This window comes from Caloenas nicobarica, chromosome 4 (assembly GCF_036013445.1).
Source record: "Caloenas nicobarica isolate bCalNic1 chromosome 4, bCalNic1.hap1, whole genome shotgun sequence".
In the NCBI taxonomy this organism is placed as follows: domain Eukaryota; kingdom Metazoa; phylum Chordata; class Aves; order Columbiformes; family Columbidae; genus Caloenas; species Caloenas nicobarica.
In genome coordinates, this window is record NC_088248.1 from 2,427,017 (window position 1) to 2,446,599 (window position 19,583).

At 41.9% G+C, this 19,583-nt stretch overlaps 1 protein-coding gene across 2 annotated transcripts in view; it reads left to right on the forward strand.

The window, feature by feature from the left end:
• Window positions 1–233: 233 nt before the first annotated feature.
• The window catches only part of GRID2 (glutamate ionotropic receptor delta type subunit 2), a 570,960-nt gene continuing 551,610 nt past the window's right edge, over window positions 234–19,583 (forward strand). Inside the window, exon 1 of one of the 2 annotated variants that reach the window (XM_065634052.1) lies at window positions 234–336. In XM_065634052.1, the coding sequence (XP_065490124.1) occupies window positions 249–336 (88 nt within the window). In that variant the 5' untranslated portion in view covers window positions 234–248. The remainder of the gene's footprint in view (window positions 337–19,583) is intronic. The other variant, XM_065634053.1, reaches the window with a different exon arrangement.

Sequence of the window (19,583 nt, forward strand, 5' to 3'; positions counted from 1 at the left end):
GGATTTGCTGCCGGCGCTCCCAGCAACTCTGGTGCGGCCCAGGAGCCCCCCGAAGTGACGCGGGGTCTCGCCGAGGGGAGAGGCGCTCGGAGCCCCCGGGCTCGCCCCCTGCCCAGCCGCGGCTCTGCGCCAACCACCGGGATTTACACGCTCCTCAAACTCTTGGGTCTCCTGCGCCGCGTTATCGTCCGCGGTGGCACCGTTTGGCGAAGAGATCTGTTGTTACAAAGCCTGGATCTCCGGAGGAGATGGAAGTTTTCTCCCTCATCCTGGTCGTGTCCGTCTGTTGGACTCGAACCTGGAAAGCGGCGATTGCAGATTCAATCATTCATATCGGTAAGGGGCTGCTGCGTCTGCTGGTGCTGCTGGACACTTTTCCAGTTCTCCTTTGCAACCTTCCCTCTCTTGGCAGGCTTCCCTCCCCCCGCAGCCCCTGCTCTCTTTTAGCCCTTGATCGCTTGCCGGTTTGTTTGTTCCCCTCTTATAATTTCCACCAGGATCTTAAGCGTCCTCTTTTTCCCATACCGCCCTGTGTAAAGGTTTCTTGTCGGTGGGGTACGTGCGTGCTTTAGACCTTGAGGTTTTGTGCGGCTGATCATCTCGGGGTGGGGGGGCAGGGCTCTGGCACTTCCCCGCTCCCCTCCCCGCAGCCTTTCAGCTCCAGCTCGCCTTCCTGCAGCTCTGGCTCGCCCTCGGGCGGAGGGTACCCCAACCCTCCCCATATTTCCCATACCACGGAAAGCCCCCCTCTCTCCTTCCTTCACCCCTCCATCCCATCCCGCCTTTCTCTCCCGCGGCGGAACAGGTGGTTTGGCAACGTGAGCTCTTCCCTTTCTGTGTGTGTGTGTGGGGGGGCTCCTGTTGCCCCGGGCACCCCTTCCCTACCCCTCCGGCCGGGCGGCGCCCGGGGAAGCTGAGCGGCCTCCCCCGCCGGCCGCGGCTGCTGCAGGGGGGGCACTCGGGTGATGCCCACGCACGGCGCTGCCCGCACCCCCAGCCGGGGGAGAGCCTGCCGGGCTTCCCCCCTGCCCACCCGTTCCCCCTCCCTCCCCGTTATCCGGAGCCCTCCCCGACCCAGCAGCTCTCGCATTCCCGAGCCCGTTTTGTTCCGGCGACTGGTCGCCCCCCTGCGCCGGGCGGGGGATGCGCGGGGAGGGGGAATTGGGGCGAGCGCTTCCCCCGCGGCCGCTCGCCCATCTGCAGGCACCGCACGCAGGCGGAGCGGGAGCCGGGAAAGGCGGGGGCGGGCGGGCGGCCAGCGCCTCCCTGCCCCGGGGAAGGTGGATTTGGAGGCGGGGGGCCCGCTGGGGTTTTGGGGAGGTCGGCGGGGCAGTGCCGGCCGTGGGGCAGCCGCCACTGTCCCCGGGGCTCGCTTTGTTAAACATGTCTGCCGGTGCCTGGCGTGGGGATCCGTGGCAGGTTTCCGTGAAAGGGGAGTAGCGTTTGCAAAGCCCGGCTGCTGAGAGCTTTCCTGCAGGACACCGAGATTTGGCCAGGAAGGTGCCAGCCCTTCGTGTAGCGCCCCCCGCCCGGACCCCACGGGCTCCTGCTCTCCTTGGGTACCGCAACTTCATAGGGGTCAGCCCCTAGAACTGTGCGACTGGAGCATCAAATATTGCACGGGGGAGGCAGGGCGGTATGCCCTCCTTTTAAAGGGAGATTGACTTTTAAAATTTTTTCTTCCTAGTTGTAGACTGTTAAAGCGACCCTAGGAGATGGTTACATCTTAGGATTTCTTTCTTAGAAGCTTGTAACTAACCCATCAAATCTTAGCGTTTGGGGGGGAATTTTGAGTGTGTAGCAGATGAGTTTCTTTGCAATCCCCTGTCTTCCATCCTCCTGGCTAATGGAGTGTTGCTGGGCGAGCTGTGTGCCTTTGCATCAACGTCAAGGGAGATGACAGCTTTTCTCTCTTCATATTAATGATAGTTTTGCTTGTTTATATATGATGGATGCAACACATTTTACCCCTGTTTTCTTAATAATGCTGTTAGTGATTAAATGCATCAACACAGTAAATCCTCATCGAAAGAAAAAAAAAAAGCCCAAGTAGTTGCTTCTCACACGATTAGTTTGTCTTGAGAGACAATTAGTGTAGTTGACAAGGGGATTACCTCTTTTTATAGACTGGTTTATGCTGCCATGAAAATGGTAAACTGATAATTTTTTACATAGAGCTTTAAATCTACTAAATTGAATACACTGAAAATAAATGACCTGAAATTAGAACTATTTTAACACTAAATGGGCAGACAGCTAAATATTCCAACTTACACAGTTCACAGATGAAAATTCTGCCCCTAGTAACACCACTGTGTTTTGTGACCTGGATGTTTTGACCCCCTTTTGTTTTCTTACACTGAGTAAACTTATGTATAAAATATTTAGAGATAAATAATAAACTGTACTTATTTGCATTGGTTAGCAAAAACAATAGCAGGATACTCTGTGAATGAGCTAACTAGAGAAGAATTCATGAAGCCAAAGAAGAAAACAAAATGCTCAGTTCAGGGGAAAAAGAATATTACCAGAGATAGTATTGATGCCATAGGCAACAAAATAAATGCATTATCTTTTTCTCATTCTACAGTGTTAAGATATTCAAGTGGGAAATATTTTCCCCATGTTCGAGAGGGGCAGGTGGTCATAAGAAATAATGTTACCTGTGCGTACCCTTCTGATACATGTACTTTTTCAGTATAACTGTCTTGCTTGCCAACATGTCATTTGATGTGTCAAGGGACACTTTCTGTATCGAATTATGTTATCAACCATCTCTTAGACAATGACGAAAAAGGGTTATAATTTAGTGAGCAGAGATTAACACCTTGGTGATGGCAGTGGGAGGGGTACGGTGACTGGTATTTGCAATATGCTTTTTCATATTTCTGTCTTCTGAATGGTTACAGCTGCTGCTTGTGATCATTAGAGCAGGTCTGTGGGTATGTAAATGTTCACATTTAAAAAGAAACGTTTTCCTATATCGTATTCTAAACATTGGTAGGGCTGTTTATAGTCTGCATGTTTCTGCTGCCCTGCTATTATAAATAGGAACTGGCAGTTCAGAAAGACTACATTAAGCCCTTGTGTGAAAATGTTGAAATGAATTGACTCTGCTGTGATTTTTCCTTACCCCCATATAAAACCGAAAGGGGCAGGGTTACTGTGTCAAAACTCTGCGATTCTGTATGATGCCGCTTCTCTCAGCCTGTGCATTGATTGAGTAATTTCATCAGCCCCACATTACTTGATTGCTTAGAAGTTTCCTAATGATCTGTATGCTGTAGGAAGAATCTGGAAATCGTGAGTGGAATGGCAATGATTTTGTGTTTTATGAGGCTATTCAAAAAGTCGCTCTGATTTATGTAGCTTGAAAGCTCCGAAGTCTTTGAGATTAGCCACACTGCCTGATATTTTCTTCATACATCAGCCGTCCCACACTCCTCACTCCCTAAACAGTAGTTTAGAACAGTGGTTTAATTAAGCAGGGATTAGGTGGCATTCCTTGTCAACTGCACAATTTGTGTATGCTTTGTATCTTCCACAGCTGATGGCCTCATGGTTTTATATTTTGTACTTTGTGCTCATTTTTTCCCTTGTCATGTACATACTAATACCTCTGTATGTGCACGTGGATTTCCTATTGTGCCTATAGAAACATATATGCAAATATATGCATATTAGGTGCAGCAAAATCACCTACAAAAGTGGTCACATAGTATGGTAGTAGAGTTTTTGCTGAAAAAATACACTAAAGTATTTTTGAAGGCTAAATGATTGCAGCGGTGTGCAGCAATAGTTCAAGTACCCTGATTACTTCAAGGTTTTGGGGTTTTTTTGTGTTTATCAGTGGTTTCTGTCATGTGCAGTCAGTTGCATACTGCCCTTAGGTTTTTTATTTTCAATGGCAAGTTCAGAAATAGATGTTATATAGTTACATATGTATTCTTTAAGTTATACATATGCTTTAATTTATTTTTATTTTTATTTTTTTTTCTGAGGGAGAAAATGAGATTTGCTTTTCCCTCGCTGCTCTCAGCGTTTAGATGTTGCAGGCCAGGACCGCTGCATTCCTTATCAAGGAATCAAGTTCCCAGGATTGCTGGGTCCTGAGTTCTTGTTCATACTTTTAAGCTCTTCTTTACCATGGATAGTAATACGAAGGCAATTCCAACATGGGGTCTATTGCTTACTACTTCTGTTGATATTGGAAGTGCCCTTAAAATGTATTTTTTTTTTTTTCTAAGGAAAAGGAAGTCTTTTAGCTTGGTGGCATGCATGTTCATATTTCTCCTTGTAAGCTGGTATACTACAATGCATCTTGGCTTGTGTTGTCCATTGGTACCAGGAATTTAATTTGCTGTGCTTTTGGTAAAGCCTCATTAGAAGGTACGTAGCGTATGTCACTAACTGTTTGTTACAGTTATTCTTGAATATGTTTTGAAAAGCACGGGGCAAGCAGGCATAACAACTTGATTAAAAACAAATAAATCTTTGTGCGCCTATAGTGTGTACAGATAAGTGTTGAGGTCTCTGTTTTCCTTGCTCTGGAACTGCCAAGGTTCCTTGCTTATTTTAAGCATATGTATGATTGAAGACCTGGAATAGAGCGTGTTGTGGCTTAGCAGACAGTAGGTTTTATTAATAACTATGTTGTGCTTAAATGCGCAGCACGTGTGCTATACTCTGTCTATGTGCACTATTTCTTAAACTCTCTCCCCAGGAGCTTAAATTTGTGATAGTATTTTGGCCCCTGTAATGTGTTTTAGTCCTAGTAACTCTGTAGCTAGAGAGGGATCATTTTCCATGCCACAGATCGCAGGTTGCTCTCCTCCAAAGGCACGTTTGCCATTAGGTGTCACTGCTTTCTGGAGTGTTTTAGTGATCGCCAGGGTGATCCAGAGTCACTCCTAATCCAGGTGAGTGGCTTAGTTGACTTCAGAAGCTTTTTAAACTGAGCCCATGGATTGCTGACTACAGAAGGTGGCTCCTTTTCATGTTCTTGAATAATTCTTAGTGTTATTTTAAGTTCTTTGTCCTTGATAAAGACAGAGGAAAAAGCCCAACCATCCATTTTCAAGTGGTATCCTAACGTGCCTGACGTGGCAATCGCTGCTGCGGTGTGCTTTCAGATGGCTACTTATGGATGCACAGAGTCTTTATTCTCAAAATGTCATCTTTGAAAAAACACACTGGAGAAAAATCTTTTAAGGCTGTGACTACATAAACCTACCAACTAAGGTTCATTTAACTTAATGAACAAAGGCATTAAGTATGGTTCTCTTCCACTCCCTGGCCCTGTAAAGCAAGTGCTATTGGCAAGAGATGACTTTTGTAAGCCATTAGGTGACTCCCTAGGTATAGACTTGAACTTAAATCATCTTCTTCCCTTTGATATATAGCTATATATAATCTGCCATGGCAGTCTGTTTTTTGCTGAAATTTATTGGAGGCTTTTCTCTCTTGAGATTTGTATTTTTACTCTTTGTCACTGCTGCTCTATTGCTTGATTATTTTTTTTTTAGCATGCTAACAATGGTTTTAAAAACGGTTTATATGAGAGAGTAGTTCTATTTGGCTATCAGTTTCTAGTTACTTTTCCTAATTACCTGAATTCCGGATGGCAGCATGGTAAAACTCTCTTCATCTACATGCTCTCCAAACGTAGTTTGTGTTTTATATCTTTGGTGTTTAAAAAAAAAAAAAATTAGACACAGAAAATTACTGTTGCTTGGACTTAAAAGTGAACACTAGGAAAATGAAATAATGTTCATAAAATCTATATTTTGAGCAAATATGAGAAAATAATCAAACTCTGAAAACATGTTATGTAAGTGTAAATTATGATATGTGATCGTTTGGTATGTGCAAAATGTTGACTTGAGGTGATGCACTGGTAATGAGGCAAATGAGGATACCTTTGTGCATCTCTGAACTCAGCTGTTACTGGGGTTTTTTTGTGTTTGTTTGTTTTTTAATTTAGATTTGAATTCCAGAAGGAATAAGGTGTTATCTAAGCGGGTAAAACTGGAAAAAAACCCCTTTGATTTCGGAGGCAGGCTTGGCATGTCTGTTGAAACCTGGATGGCTCCACATCTGTGCATCCCCTAGGCCTTAAAGTCCAGTTCATGGCTCTGGTTGTGGTGACACCCACCTCTGGGAACCCCTGATAAACCCGTTTGTTTGCGCTATCTAGAAGCGCCAAGAGGCAGGAATGAGAATCGCAGCCCAGCAGTGAAGCAGAACGTGCAGTTTGCTGCCAAACTGTCGGACTGGCTGGGAACTGGGCACGAAAGCTCCTGTTTCTCTGGGGCATTTCGTACCCTAGACTGACCGGCTGGGCTTCTGGGATACCGATGCAGTTCCTTTCCTTCTGTGGTGGTGTTTTATCTTCCTTGCACCATCTGCTACGTCCGCCAGCAAGTATAAGTTGACCTGTTGCTTGCAGCAGTTACCAAAGCATGAGCTACATTGGCCTTTTTTAGAGTAATGCTAGAGACTGCATTGGAGAAGGTGCAATACTGAGCTGGTGCAACGTGATACATGGCACAGAATATGTGCTAAATGCATGTTAAATAAGCGTGGTGCTGTGCTGTTAAACCATCCTCGACACCAGGTAGGGAAGGCCTGGGCAAAACCTTCAGGGTGCAGATTTTAGCTGACTTGCACATTTGAAGCAGCACAGGGAGAAGAGGAAGAGGAGCTTTTGTCTCCCACTGTAGAGTAGAATTTAATTGTGTAATCTTGATGCAGAGGTGGTAATTTAAAAATAAAGACTAGAATGGAAGCATGGGTGAGGAGGTGTCTGTCTTGCTGGATCTGTCTGTACTTCAGTCTCTTCCTGTGAGCACCAGCAGGGCAGTTTCCTGTGCTATTCGTCATTATAGGAGTCGGGCTTTGTTTTCTGGTTATTGTTGGCCAAACGGTTGTGTGAGGGATGGTAGAGTAAGGGAGAGATCCTCCTGTGTCTGCAACCGCTATAATTAATAGAGGTTTATGTGTCTTGGGGAGTTAGAGCTGATCTGTGTAACAGGGAGGACACAGGCTGAAATTGAAGGTTAGCAGATGAAATGTACTGGCGTTTGGATGATGGTTACAAAACTTGGCAAGGGAACGGGCTTGAAATTGTGCAGTGCTGTAATTTTGCAGGGTTCAAAATTTATATCCTGGTTTCAGTGATGATACACTTAATGCAGAGAAGGAGGTATTTCATATTCTGGATTGTACCACAGAGTGTAGTTCAGCTGGAGAGCATCGTTCCTGCCATCAGCTCAAGGAAGGGCTATTCTGTGAGCTCTACGTGTTGCATTAAACAAAACCAATACAAAAAGTCCCCAATCACGTGGAAAGTGACACTTAATGAGAAAGGATAATACCGTAAGTACAGTATTCTTCTGTAGCATTAAAGTGGTAGTGGAAGAGGCGGTACAAAGACAAATGCTGGAGTTTTAGTCAGCTGTAAACTGGTGGATTTGTCGGTGCAGGGTTAAAGTAGGTTCCCATTGCACGCATTACTTGTGGAATGTGAGAGGGGAGTAGGGTGGAAAAAAAAGATGAAAGGGAAAAAGTTTCCTGAGAGTTATGCTGGTTTTATCTGAAAATCTATGCTCAAGAGGAAATTGAAAAAGAAAATGAGTAAAAATGCAAGTGGCAGAGAAAAATAAGATATCAAAGGCGAGAGCCACCAGTTCTCTCAGTTTCTGTTTCTTTGGGAGCTGTATAATGTTGCTGTAAGTGCTGTGCTAAATGGAAAAGTTCTGAACCGGAAAGGCGAAAATGTGAAGACATAGAATTTAAATGAAGAATTAGATGTGTATTTTAACCTATTAGATAACACTCTGTGCTGAAATGCTAATTATTCCTAATTGTTATATTTGCTTTACCCATGAATAAAATATCACATATCTAATAAAATATGCAGTGAAAATCACGGTAAAATTCCTCTTGGAGTCTTTCATGCAGATTTAAAGGATTTAGTCTCGTACTTCTTCATTGCTTTTTAAATCATTAACTTTCTGTAATCAGTTGGATTGCTAGGGCCAATATCCAGTGAACCTAACAATAATTGCTTGTTTTGCAGAACAATTTTTTTGTTAGTCCAACCATATCTTTCTCAGAAGCTTAAATCGACTTGGTGATTTCATTATAATAATTCACTTGTGATAAATCAAAATGAAACAGCACCACTCCGGTGCTGTGGAAAGTAGCTCTGGATGGGAGATGCGGAGAGAGCAGACGTAGCAGCAGACCCCAATGTTAGGCCTGGGTTTGCTGTGCCTTATTTTAACGTATACAGATATAACAATGACCCTTTTTGCAAATCCTTTTGAAATAGAGAATTGAAAATGTGCACAGCCCAGGCTTCCCTGCCTTGGGATTCCAACTCAAGATCTGCGTTGGGGCCCCAGGCCCGATGACGGATGGAAACTCGATTTGTTTTTAAAGCGTACGGGAGCTCAAGTCTGACTGACTGCCAGTAGAGCTTAGGCTCCTGAGCCATTGACATGTTCTGAAGATGTCACTTGGCTTTCTCAGGTGACAAGAGACTATTACGGAGTTACCTTGCTGATGGCAACCAGTATTAAAAGTTGTCTGGCGGTGTACGATGGGTTGAAACCACACGGCGAGGACACGACCAGCCAAACAGCGTTAAGCAAGGATATTTATTGTTGTATACCCTTTGCCTTCTTGCGATCTTTATAGTCTTCAGCTTAAACATCTGAGAATATTTTTAAACTGTTTCATGTGCTAGAGTGTTGATAAGAGGAAAAAGACAGTAGAAGAGATCTGGTTCTCGCTCGGTGAAGCCGGTGTGGAGTACGGGCTGCGTGTTAAATGGCAAGTGAATGGCAATAGTGTTATTGGTCATTAAAATACACATACTTTTCCCTTTCACTGTTTTTATTCATTTCTTTCTCTCTTGTATTCCATGTTCATAGCAAGCAGTTGTGATGGTTGCTATGTTCTATACTCTTAAACATCTGGTGTTTTTTTTTTTTTTCTGGCCAGGAAGAACGAAGATAAACATACTATAGCACAAATATCTGTTATTTGGACAGATAAAGCTGCTTTTTATTTCTCTGGAATTGTACTTATTTGACCTCTTTTGAGACAAATATACCCCCAAAAGTTGATTATCGTGCCTAAGGCTGGTCTTCAGCTCTCCCCTTTGTGAATGTATAGATCCAAGCAGCATTGCAGTATATCCAGTAATATATTTGCTGTAAGTATCTTATAAAATGTACTACTTGCCACTTAAATTTCCAGCTCCATGATACAGGTTACTAACTAGCAGTGGGGTGTGTATTTATGTACGTGTATACAAAGGATAAACACGCTTTTTCAGTCATCAGAGAGATTATTCCTTTTGACTGGATTTTTCTTTAATTTGGGCTGAAATGAATTTCTACCTTAAGTAACAACAAAGATTTAGGAGGCTTTTTGCTTGCAGAAGTCATAATGCGAATACAAATCGTGAAACGGCACCCCGCCGTGCCCGAAGCTGTACAAATATGAAACAAAAAGTTGGCTGTCAAGATTTCAAGATGAAGTAAAAGAGAGAAGCTTGGATCTCTCTGCGACTCAGACAGTTTGCACGCTCGGAGTCGAAGCTGCAAATCTTCCGACATCTTTGGAGAGACACGTTCATTCATCCCTGTTTGTGAATGATCTCTGTGGGTACGAAGGAGTGAAAGCCCGTAGATCCGTGTCCTGGCAGGGCAGATGTGCCGTGGCCAGTGTTGGTACATCCCTGGTTTGGGGCAGGTGATGGCAAAAGTGACAGTGCTGTGAGGCAAGAGGTGATGGGCAATGAGGGCTGGTGATGTTCGTAATCACCGCCTACAATGCTTTATTGCCAATAACATTGGGGAAACTGGCAAAACGAAACCAGTTATTTCATCAGCTGCCAGCATGTTAGAGTCTGGCTTTACCTAGTGCTGGAACTACCGCGTGGTCGTGCAAATGATCTCGCGCTGTCTTGGTCTCTTTTGGTTGGACGAATATTTCACGGTTTAGCTTTGGAACGTGTCTGGGTAGAAAGAAAACAGCCCTCTTTGGTAAAGTGCAACAGCGTATGTTGCAAAATGCTTTGTTTAAAAGAGAGATTTGAATGTAATCAGCGGTTCTGAAAGCATCTTCAGCCCCATTAGCTAGCCTCACAGAGTTCCTGGAATGTGATTAGACAATTGTAACAACCGAGAGAAATTATTTTTCAGCTGGTGGAACAGGATTGCGTCCTGGAAATACACAAGAAACACCCATCTATTTGCAAAAGTTGTCTCATTTTTGCTAGTGCTGCAAAGAGTATAGGGGCTGCATCAAATCAAATGGCCGAGGGGAGCTAGCAGGAGAAAAGCTTGGATTGTGCACAATCTATAAGGGGCTCACTGGAATGATGGGCCAGGCTGGCTTTGTAGCACTATAAGATAACTGCAGGGAATGGCAGGTAATGTTACACTGATGTGGGCTGGAAACTGGGCTTGAAACACATGGGACAGGCTGCATAGAGGGCGTATATGTGTATGCAGATAAGGAAAGTTGGGAAATCTGAAGGAGTGAGGCACTGGAATGACCCGAATATTACTGAAAAGAATAACAATAAAATGCAAATGGTGCTTTGAGAACAATGTATCTAGAAGATGTTAAGTTTTAAAGAAACTAAATTATAGATTAGAAAATGAGATTGTTTCTCCCTGTCCAGCCTCCATAGTTTTACTGTAAAGCATTTGATTTGTGTGAGATTTTTTTTTCTTTTTAATGTAGCTGATAATTGTATCCCGTTACTTTGCAGAAAAGCGCGATCCACTTTATCTTTGTATTGCCTAGTTGCGCTGTACACAAACAATGAGTACTCAAGTGTCATCTTCCACCCCTCTGTTCCTAGGATAACTGAGCGTGTTGTATTTCCCTGTGCCTCAGCGTTATCCCTCTGATGAGATAATCTTCCTTTGCTCCTCCGTGCAGCGGTTTATTGCCGGTCCGTGCCGTGGCTGGTGAGTGGGAGGAAGGGACGTGCGCAGCCTCAGCTTCTGCTCCACTGACTTTTGACCTAATTTAGGAGGGTTGGAAGGAAAGGGAAAATAATGCAGCGTACTTCTGGATTCATAGCCTGCGGTGTCTTGCGTGGAGTGAGAGCTCTAGCGTTTTCTTCCTTTTTTTGAGTAGCTGCAGACCTTGTGTTAAAAGTCAGAGCTTTCTTCATTGAAGCTCTGGAGTGGTGAGCGGATCTGGTTTCACACTTAGCTCGCAGGACGTGTCCTTGTTGGGGCCGTGGAGGCTAAAGTCTGGTTTTCTGTCAACACCAGACTTGTCCAGCTCCCATTCCAAGCCACTGCCTTGGATTTCCTCTGAATGAGACACAATTAGATTTGGGGATAGTAGGTTTAAAAATATTTTTCTGTTCGAGATCCATGATGTCTAATAACAGGGCTCAATGACGTATGGGAGGAGGAGGTAAATACTTCCTTAGGGGAAGGTAGATAATGATAGCATTTGGAAACTGCTATTGCTGAAAATTATCTTCTGTAGCATTTAGGAATTAAAAAAAAGCTGTTCAGTAAAGTACCTTTCTTTTAAAGCTATTTTTTTTTAAGGGATGCATTTTTTTCTCCCATTTTTTGTAAGACTGCCAAATGTCCCGGAGGCTAGAATTAATTGGCTCTTTGTGTTGTGTCAAGTAAGGAGTACAACTGTTTTCAGAAAATACTAGGTTTATATGCTCCCATCCAGAACATGAAAGGGAGAGAGAGTCTATCTATATAAACAAGTTCCTTGCATCACTTTGTACCACTAGCTTGGAGTAACAAATAGAATATTGAAATCGTTGGTGTCTGTGCTTTGGAAGCTGTTAAAGTTGTCCCCATAACCTCTATCCATTTTGGCTTTGAAGGCGTTTTATCACTTTTAATATTACTGTTTCAAAGGCTGCTTCTTCTGATGGTCAGAAGCCGGTGGACAGCAGCAGATGTAGATGCAAACTTTGAAATGGCTCTTTTCTGGAGGGGTTTGAGGAGTGCGGCTTGGAGCCGTTGCATTAAAATTCCAAAGTGTTTACTTAGATGTAATAATGCTCTGACAAAGTGCTACTACCATCTGCTAGTGAGGATTAGTACTATTTAATAATCTCCATGACTCCCAGAAAGAGCAGGGGAGTCATGGCGTGAAGAAAAGTCTCACTCTAATTTAGGATTTTAGTTCAAGGAGTTGCCAAGTCTTTGTGGAGACCACTGCCTACTAGAGATGTGTGTGTCATACTCTTACCACAAATATTTACTCCCTTATTTGAGCTATATGACTGGAGTGATGCCTGTTTCTAACAGTTTTCAGCTTGGCCCCCAGCTTTGCAGTAGAATCCTTTCTATTTCCAACACTTCTCATTCACATCATGGTAACAATTCAGTGGTGACTAAAAATACAGTTTGTATGGCAAAATAACAAGGGAATGTGCTCACCACGGGTACTTAAAAAGCTTCATTCCTTATCATTTAGCTGGGAAACAGTTCTTTGCTTGGTGTTCCAATGGGGATTTGAACACCACCTAAACACTCAGCCCTTTCTATACATGAAAGTTGGTCTACACTTAGATGATCTGTTGCTGGAAATGTTCTCAGGAGCAGAATATCTCCATCCCCAGACTTCTCTCAGTTGAACATACAAAACCAAATCAATGTATAGTGAGCAGAGGGTCAGACCACTTTCCAACCTGCTTCAAAAGCCAGCGTAACTTACTGATATCTGTTAGGAAATGCTTTCTGCACCAGTATTAAGGGTGTTTTACTCAAATTAACGGACAGCTAAATCTTGCACAATATTTAAAGAGGGGAGCAAGAAGAGAAATCTGGTAATGACAGACACATGTAGCTGTTGATCACCTAGTTTAAGAAGGACTTTTGAGTTCCATATGAAAAGATGCACATTTTTATAAAAAATTCCAGTTGAGAAGAGGAACAATGTGGCCAACGAGAAGCATTTTTGGTGTCTTTCTCCTTTCCTAAAAATGATTCATTGAGTCTTATTTATTCACAGTCTTGCATGGACTGTAACTAATGCTCTTAACTGGCTCTGCAGAGAAGTAGATCATATCCCTCGCATGCCTTGAGCCAAAATCATTTTCCCTGCTTTGTCCTCAAACTTAAGTTTCTCTTCCCTCTTAAAAACTGCATTATTACTGACAGATTCAAACCATATATGAGCAGGAACTGAATTTATGAAGAGGGAATTTGTGATAGGGCTAGGGAGGGCAATTTCCATGGCATTAATTTATTTCTAGCTGCTACATTTTGACTGATCCCTCTTGTTCCCAGCACCTTGACAAAGAATGGGATGAATTTCAGCAGGAGCCAAGGGAAGGAAGTGCTTGTTCTAGTAGCACCAAAAGTAAGAGGCAGGGAAGAGGTGGTTTGGTTGCAGATCATGAAAATCTTGCCTCCAGTATAGGAATAGCAAAATGTTGTACAGTGCACATGTTCAGTATCTGTTTCTTCCTTTGGAATCATGGGGTCTAAACATTTTTAAAAACTGTCCAGAAAGATGCTTTGTGAGAATTTTTTAGAAATTGTTTTTATTTTTAGAAGAGCTTAAATGCCAAGCAAGCAGAGTTTTCTGCCGCTTGGCAGGTGCTTATTGCAAGCACTCGTGTCTGTCTCACCTTGTTTTGGCCCAGTCTTTCCAGACTGAATTTGATACCTGCGATAACATTTATCATCACAGTACCTATATTGCAAGCGATACTCTTGGCTGTTTTGGAGATCCAGACCTTTAAGATAATGTGACTGTATGTTTATCGGCATGTAAGTATTTACCTTGGAATCTGGCATAATGGTAGGAAGGAAAAGGAGAAGTTTGAGGCAACAGCTGCCACTGAAATTCATGGCAAAATGGCAAAAAAAAAGTGTACCTTGTGCTCCCTGGTGCTAATCATCTAATAGCATTGCTTAGTATCAACGTTGCATTGATAGTACCTGAGAACATGGCCCTGTTCTACATGCCGTGTCCATAGTAAAAAGCAGCCCATGGTGAAGTTGCTGTAATCCTGCGATCTTGTTGTTGCTTGTCAGCTTCATTTACTTGGTCTCATGCCCCAGGACAATGCTCTTGTGTTCGTGTCACCAGAAAGGCGAGGGCAAGCTTCAATAGGAGTTTTAGCCTAAAACTATGTGGGAAATGTTTCTGCTTTTATTACCTCTTACTTCTCCCCATCTGTGCAGACAGATTGTATTTATTAGCACAATATAATCTTCGGAGCCAAAACACTTATTAAAATTTTCTTTAAATTGCTTAATTATCAGTTTACTTCTTTTAAAATAGGATTTTGGGTGTAAAAATTCTGGCTGATGTCATTTCCATAGTACACTGCAGTGCCTTTAAATGGCACTGGTTTGGGTCCTAGGGCGAACTTGCCTGGGCAGAGCACCAAACTCACTTTTCCTTGGTCTTCTGTTCAGTATACAGTCTGTATTCAGCTGCTTTTATACACAACCAAAAGTGAAGAGCAGATAGTTGTTTTCTAAACAATAATCGTAAATCATGCAGCCAAGAAGTTTATGCAGGGGCACAATGAAGGGTTTTGCGCGCGTTCATTTTTATGTCACGCAAACCAGTATTTTTGTCTTTGGCTGGTGACCACTGAGGCTGCTGACTTGAATACAGCTTTGAAATATTCTCAGACTTTAAGTTTTTCCTATTCTGTAAAGATCTAAAAGAACTCATCATCGTCTCATCTCACCTGCTGAGCAACCCGGACCATAGTGTGCATTTGAATGTGTTGCTGCATTTGGGTGGAACTTTATTCCTGTATTATTTGTTTTTTAGGTAATAGCTCCTACTGGAACGGTCATCAGGATAAAGACCGCTGGCCATGCTCCTTTTTCTCTTTCCTAACTGGGATGTGACAAAGAGCTAACAGCATTTTCAAAGTACTCACTGACTGCCACTTCTTCAGGCAGGGCATGTAATTCATAGCTCACGTTATTTTCATAATCCCCGAGGGTTGTGGATGTGTGGCCACTAACACGGTCTGATAGATATGAGTATGTGTGGATAGTATATATTTTTTAGGAGATATGATGGGGGAGAAAAAGAAAAAATATTTCCCATATCACACATCAGAAAAAGCTGCCAGAGCCATTTAAAATGAAATGAAATGGCCTATAACTCTTCTCTTACAGATGATTATTTTAGAGTAAACATCATGTCCTCTGTTGCAGAACATTTGGAGAAATAACATCTCTGCCATTAGGCTTGAAATCTGTTCTCTGCCTTTTCAGACTCCTTCTCGCATGACTTCTGAAGTCAGTATGAATCATTGCGTTGGATTTATTGGACTTCGGATCACATCTACGTTCATCTGAATCTATCTTGTCCTTTCATCCTTCCCTGTTCTCTCCCATCAACTACTTCCTTGCCTTTTTTTTTTTTTTTTTCAATTCCAAGTCATTAGTAGCTGCCAATACTCATAAGCAGCCTCTCAGGAAAGCATGTGTAGTATTCAGGCGTGTGTGAATTGAGGGAGACCGATGAGGGAAATCTTCACATTTCCAGATTTAAAAATAGGTGGAAATCCCGCTGACGCATTATTCATATTATTGTCGTAGTCTTTTGTATTGCTTTAAGTATTTCTGTCTCGAGATGCTGAAACCTTCTTCAGAAGCTGGTTAATGTTCGATGAGCTTAATGCCTTTCTGATGTATCAATCGCTGTCAGCTAATAAAGACAGGACAAGATGGACCATTGGTCTACACTGATGTCAGTCCAGTCCATGCTTTGTTCTTATATCCACTAATAGGAAAGAAAACAAAAACCAGCTTAATAGTTTAGGAATAAGACTAGAACTTGTAAATGGTGGATTCAATTTTGATCTCTTTTCTAACCTCGAGGAAGACAAACAATGATTGGATCATATAAGTGAATCAGTGATTAGATCAAGCTATTCTGTTTCAGGAATGCAAAGTTTGGATGCAAGCCATGAGCTTATTTATGTTATCCTTCCAAGACAATTGTTTGTAAGCGATGGAACAGGACTGTTTGCTCAGTTACACTGGGGGGTGGAAAGTGCTGATGTGGATTGTTACTGTTACGGGCAGAAATTGGGGCTTTAGCTGCAGGTTTCAAATATATATGTGTATTTATGAAAGCGGCCGAGCTCTAGCTTGTGCGAAGGTAGCTACGACTGTTTCAAATGATGCTGAAAATCCATCTCCATAGGTATATGAAACCTGCCCATTTTGGTTTTACATTTATCTACTGTTGTAGACAAACTTGTGTTATCTCAAGGAATTGCTCTGTTTTGCATTTGCTGCAACATTTTTAATTAGATTCTGGAATATCCAGTTTGAAAGCCTAAAACTGAAAATTGCAAATGATTTCCCGAGTTTAATTTTTTTTTTTTCTTTGACATACAGTACTCTAGCGTTGTAAATCTACCAAATAGTGAGCTATTTAAAACCCTGTCATATTTTCTGCAGTACTAAGCAAGTTATTAGCACAGGGAGGTGCACATCTGGTTTTGAACTTCTGGTTATAGTTCAGGTGGGCTTTATAAGCTGCTTTTGTTTCACCTTTTCCTTTCTTCTTATCAAGGTGCTGCAAAAGTATTTTTGAGAACTACACACCCACTGGAAATATTAAGAGAAGACATATTTACTACCTCATGGCAATGTGTGTACACTGAAGTTCATGGGGTTTGCAGCATCGTATACTTAAAATATTCAAAGAGATTAAGTTCGAATAAGCTTTCAAAAGTTCATGTACTTCACAGTTTGTTTTAAAGTAGTTCAGTGTCTCCACCTGGAAGTCTTGTTAAAATAATGAATATTTTTATGGCATTTTATGTCGGGCCAAGTAGTGTCAAAATAAGATTTTTTTTTTTTTTTTTTTGAAGTTATCCAGCAATTGTAAGTCTTAAATATTAAGCATGAATTCACATTTTAGGAAGATTTGGATTGTTTATTATGCTGACTGGATTAGTCAAATCCTATTTAAAATACTCATAGGAAGAAATGTTAGCATTTGGTGTAGAACTTGAGCTTTAGGAACATCTTCCGAGCAACCAAGGTCAGATTAGTAGCGGCACTTGGGAAGTAAGAGTAATGCTGTGGATAAAACACTTGGGAGATTCCCATGGGGTGTTGTGGTGGGGTTTTTTTACTTTTTTTCGCAAATTTTTGGGTGACGTTGGGCAAGTAACTCGTTGCGTGAATACCACTATCTTCAGAATATTATTTTGCATTTATTGGAATTTATAAGGGAACTTGGAAAAGTCGCGGCATCCTGAACAGGCAACCGGGAGCCAGAGCTGCAGAACAAAAACCTTTTCCTTCAGCTTTTCTGTGTCACTTGGAGGCACATTTAGAATGTTCTGTTCCCTCTGAATGATGTGATCTGCAATACATAACTAAGGTGGTATTGCCAGATCCTTACAAGCTGATGACAGCATATGTGTAAAATGTTTTAGTGTGGCGATGGCAATACTTTCTAGACTATTCATACACATATTTACTTACATAGCCACATGCAACTGCATATTTTTACTATTTTGTTCCCCCAACAATATTCAGAGGGACAATTTACTTGCACCATTATTGAAAATGGACTATTCCTCTTATTTCAACAGTTGATCGAAAACAATTATTTGAAGAATTTCCCCATTTCTGATTGCAAGTTTGGTACAGAACCATGGCCGATCCACGTGCTGATATCGAAACTGACGGGAGTTACATGTAAAGAAAAAAAAAATCCCATACCTTACTCTTTTTATTAAAGACAAAGAAATTACATTGGTAGGCATTGGTTACATTTCTAGCTGAATGAAAACTTCCTTATAAGATATTTGTTTTCCTATCTCTTTTTTTTGTTTGTTTTGTTCTGTTTAAAAATGATACCTCAACTCAGACTGAGACTTGAGTGCTTGGCTCTATGGATACCTGCTGTCCAAAATGTTGAGGCTGTTGCTATTGTAGAGGGTAAACAATTCTTTCTGGTTACTGATATTTATTTTTCCTGCACGCGAAGTCATTTTCATTTTCTTTTATTCCAATATGCATATGTAGCTCTTCTTCTGTGAATAGTTCTGTATGTGTTTGCATAATCCTACAGCGTTTTCTGATAGATTAAGGAATTAGTCTTCTAATTTTCCTCTTCCCTTATTTATTGTTTGTAACTATGTAGAAAATAATTAAGACGAGGGAAGAAATGTAGTGTGTTGGTGGTTGTTTAAATCCATAGCTGCCTATTAAAAGGAACAGTCAGCTATAAACTTTATTAGTGAAATGTGGTTTTTATTTTTGGAGGGGAGTGTACGTATGTAATATCAACGGGTAGGTGTTAGCATTAGCTGGTAACTTGGCCTTCTGTACGCAAATATTGTTATTTTTTGTGTATTCTGCTGGCTTCAGAAATATTTTGCTGATGTTCTCGAGCTAGATCTAATGCAATATCCAGTTCTGTAGGAAGCAAGTAATTTGGTTTCTGGACCACAACAGTTCTCAAAACTTCTTGCAAGACTGTCAACTTTGCCCATTAACTTTGCTCTGAAGGGAAAGGAAATGCATTTTTTGCTATGTGAAAAGGCAGGAGAAATACATTCCCCGAACTCTAAAGGGGAAGCAAATGAGTGTCCTAGATGAGATTAGACTATATATTTTACCATTTTAAACTGTTCTGGAGTTACTGTGAGTTGTTAGATGAGCTGGCCAGAGCTTTGCTGGAGGGTGATAAATTTTAGCCATTAGCACATTAGCGACGTGAAAAAGAGAGAAACATCCTTCTACTAACAGGGCTGATGGACCAGTCAAAGTAGCTGGAAACTCATTAGGTGATGTATTTCCATCAACACCTATCTCTGCAGCAATTGAAAAACACTTAAGGAGCTGGAGACTTGAGATTATGATTCAGACACTTGCCTCCAGTAAAACGTTTGGTTTTGTGCTAGTGTTCTGCTTAGGAATATTTCTTACAATGCTGGGGAACTCCTCTGCGGTTTCCTAATCCTCACACCATGGCACAGCTATCTGACATCTGCAAAACGGAAAACAATTGAAGGTTGCGAAGAGTGAAAAATAAATACAATTCACGGAATTACTTGCTTGATTCGTGTGGTTTACCATACGTGGGATTGGTGTGGAAAATGAATGATGTGAATACATGACAAGTAATACTTTTATGCAATATGTAGTTTCAGAATATGAACATAATTGCACTCTAGAAGTTGTTTGCAGCAGCGGTTGCTGCCTGTGATAGCGTCTGGGCTGCCGGCAGTCAAATGGGAGCAAAATCTGGTTTTCACGGCATCTAATTCCATCTCCGTGGCCCCTTGACTTCTAACTGCTGGCTTGAATACCTTCTGCTCTAAGTAATTTGCGTTTTTTGTTTTCTAGTAGAAAACCACCTTTTTTTTCTGCCCCATCTGGCAAGTGATGGCCTTCAAAAGATTTCTCTTGAGCAGAAACAAAGCAAAGCCATAAGCCCTCTAGTTATTCTTTCCCTCCCATGTACAGCCTTGTGTAAAATATTCCATTCTTTTTAATCACAGATGCCAGGCCGCTGTGTTTTCACTCTGGTGTGATGATTGCCAAGGAGATGTGTTG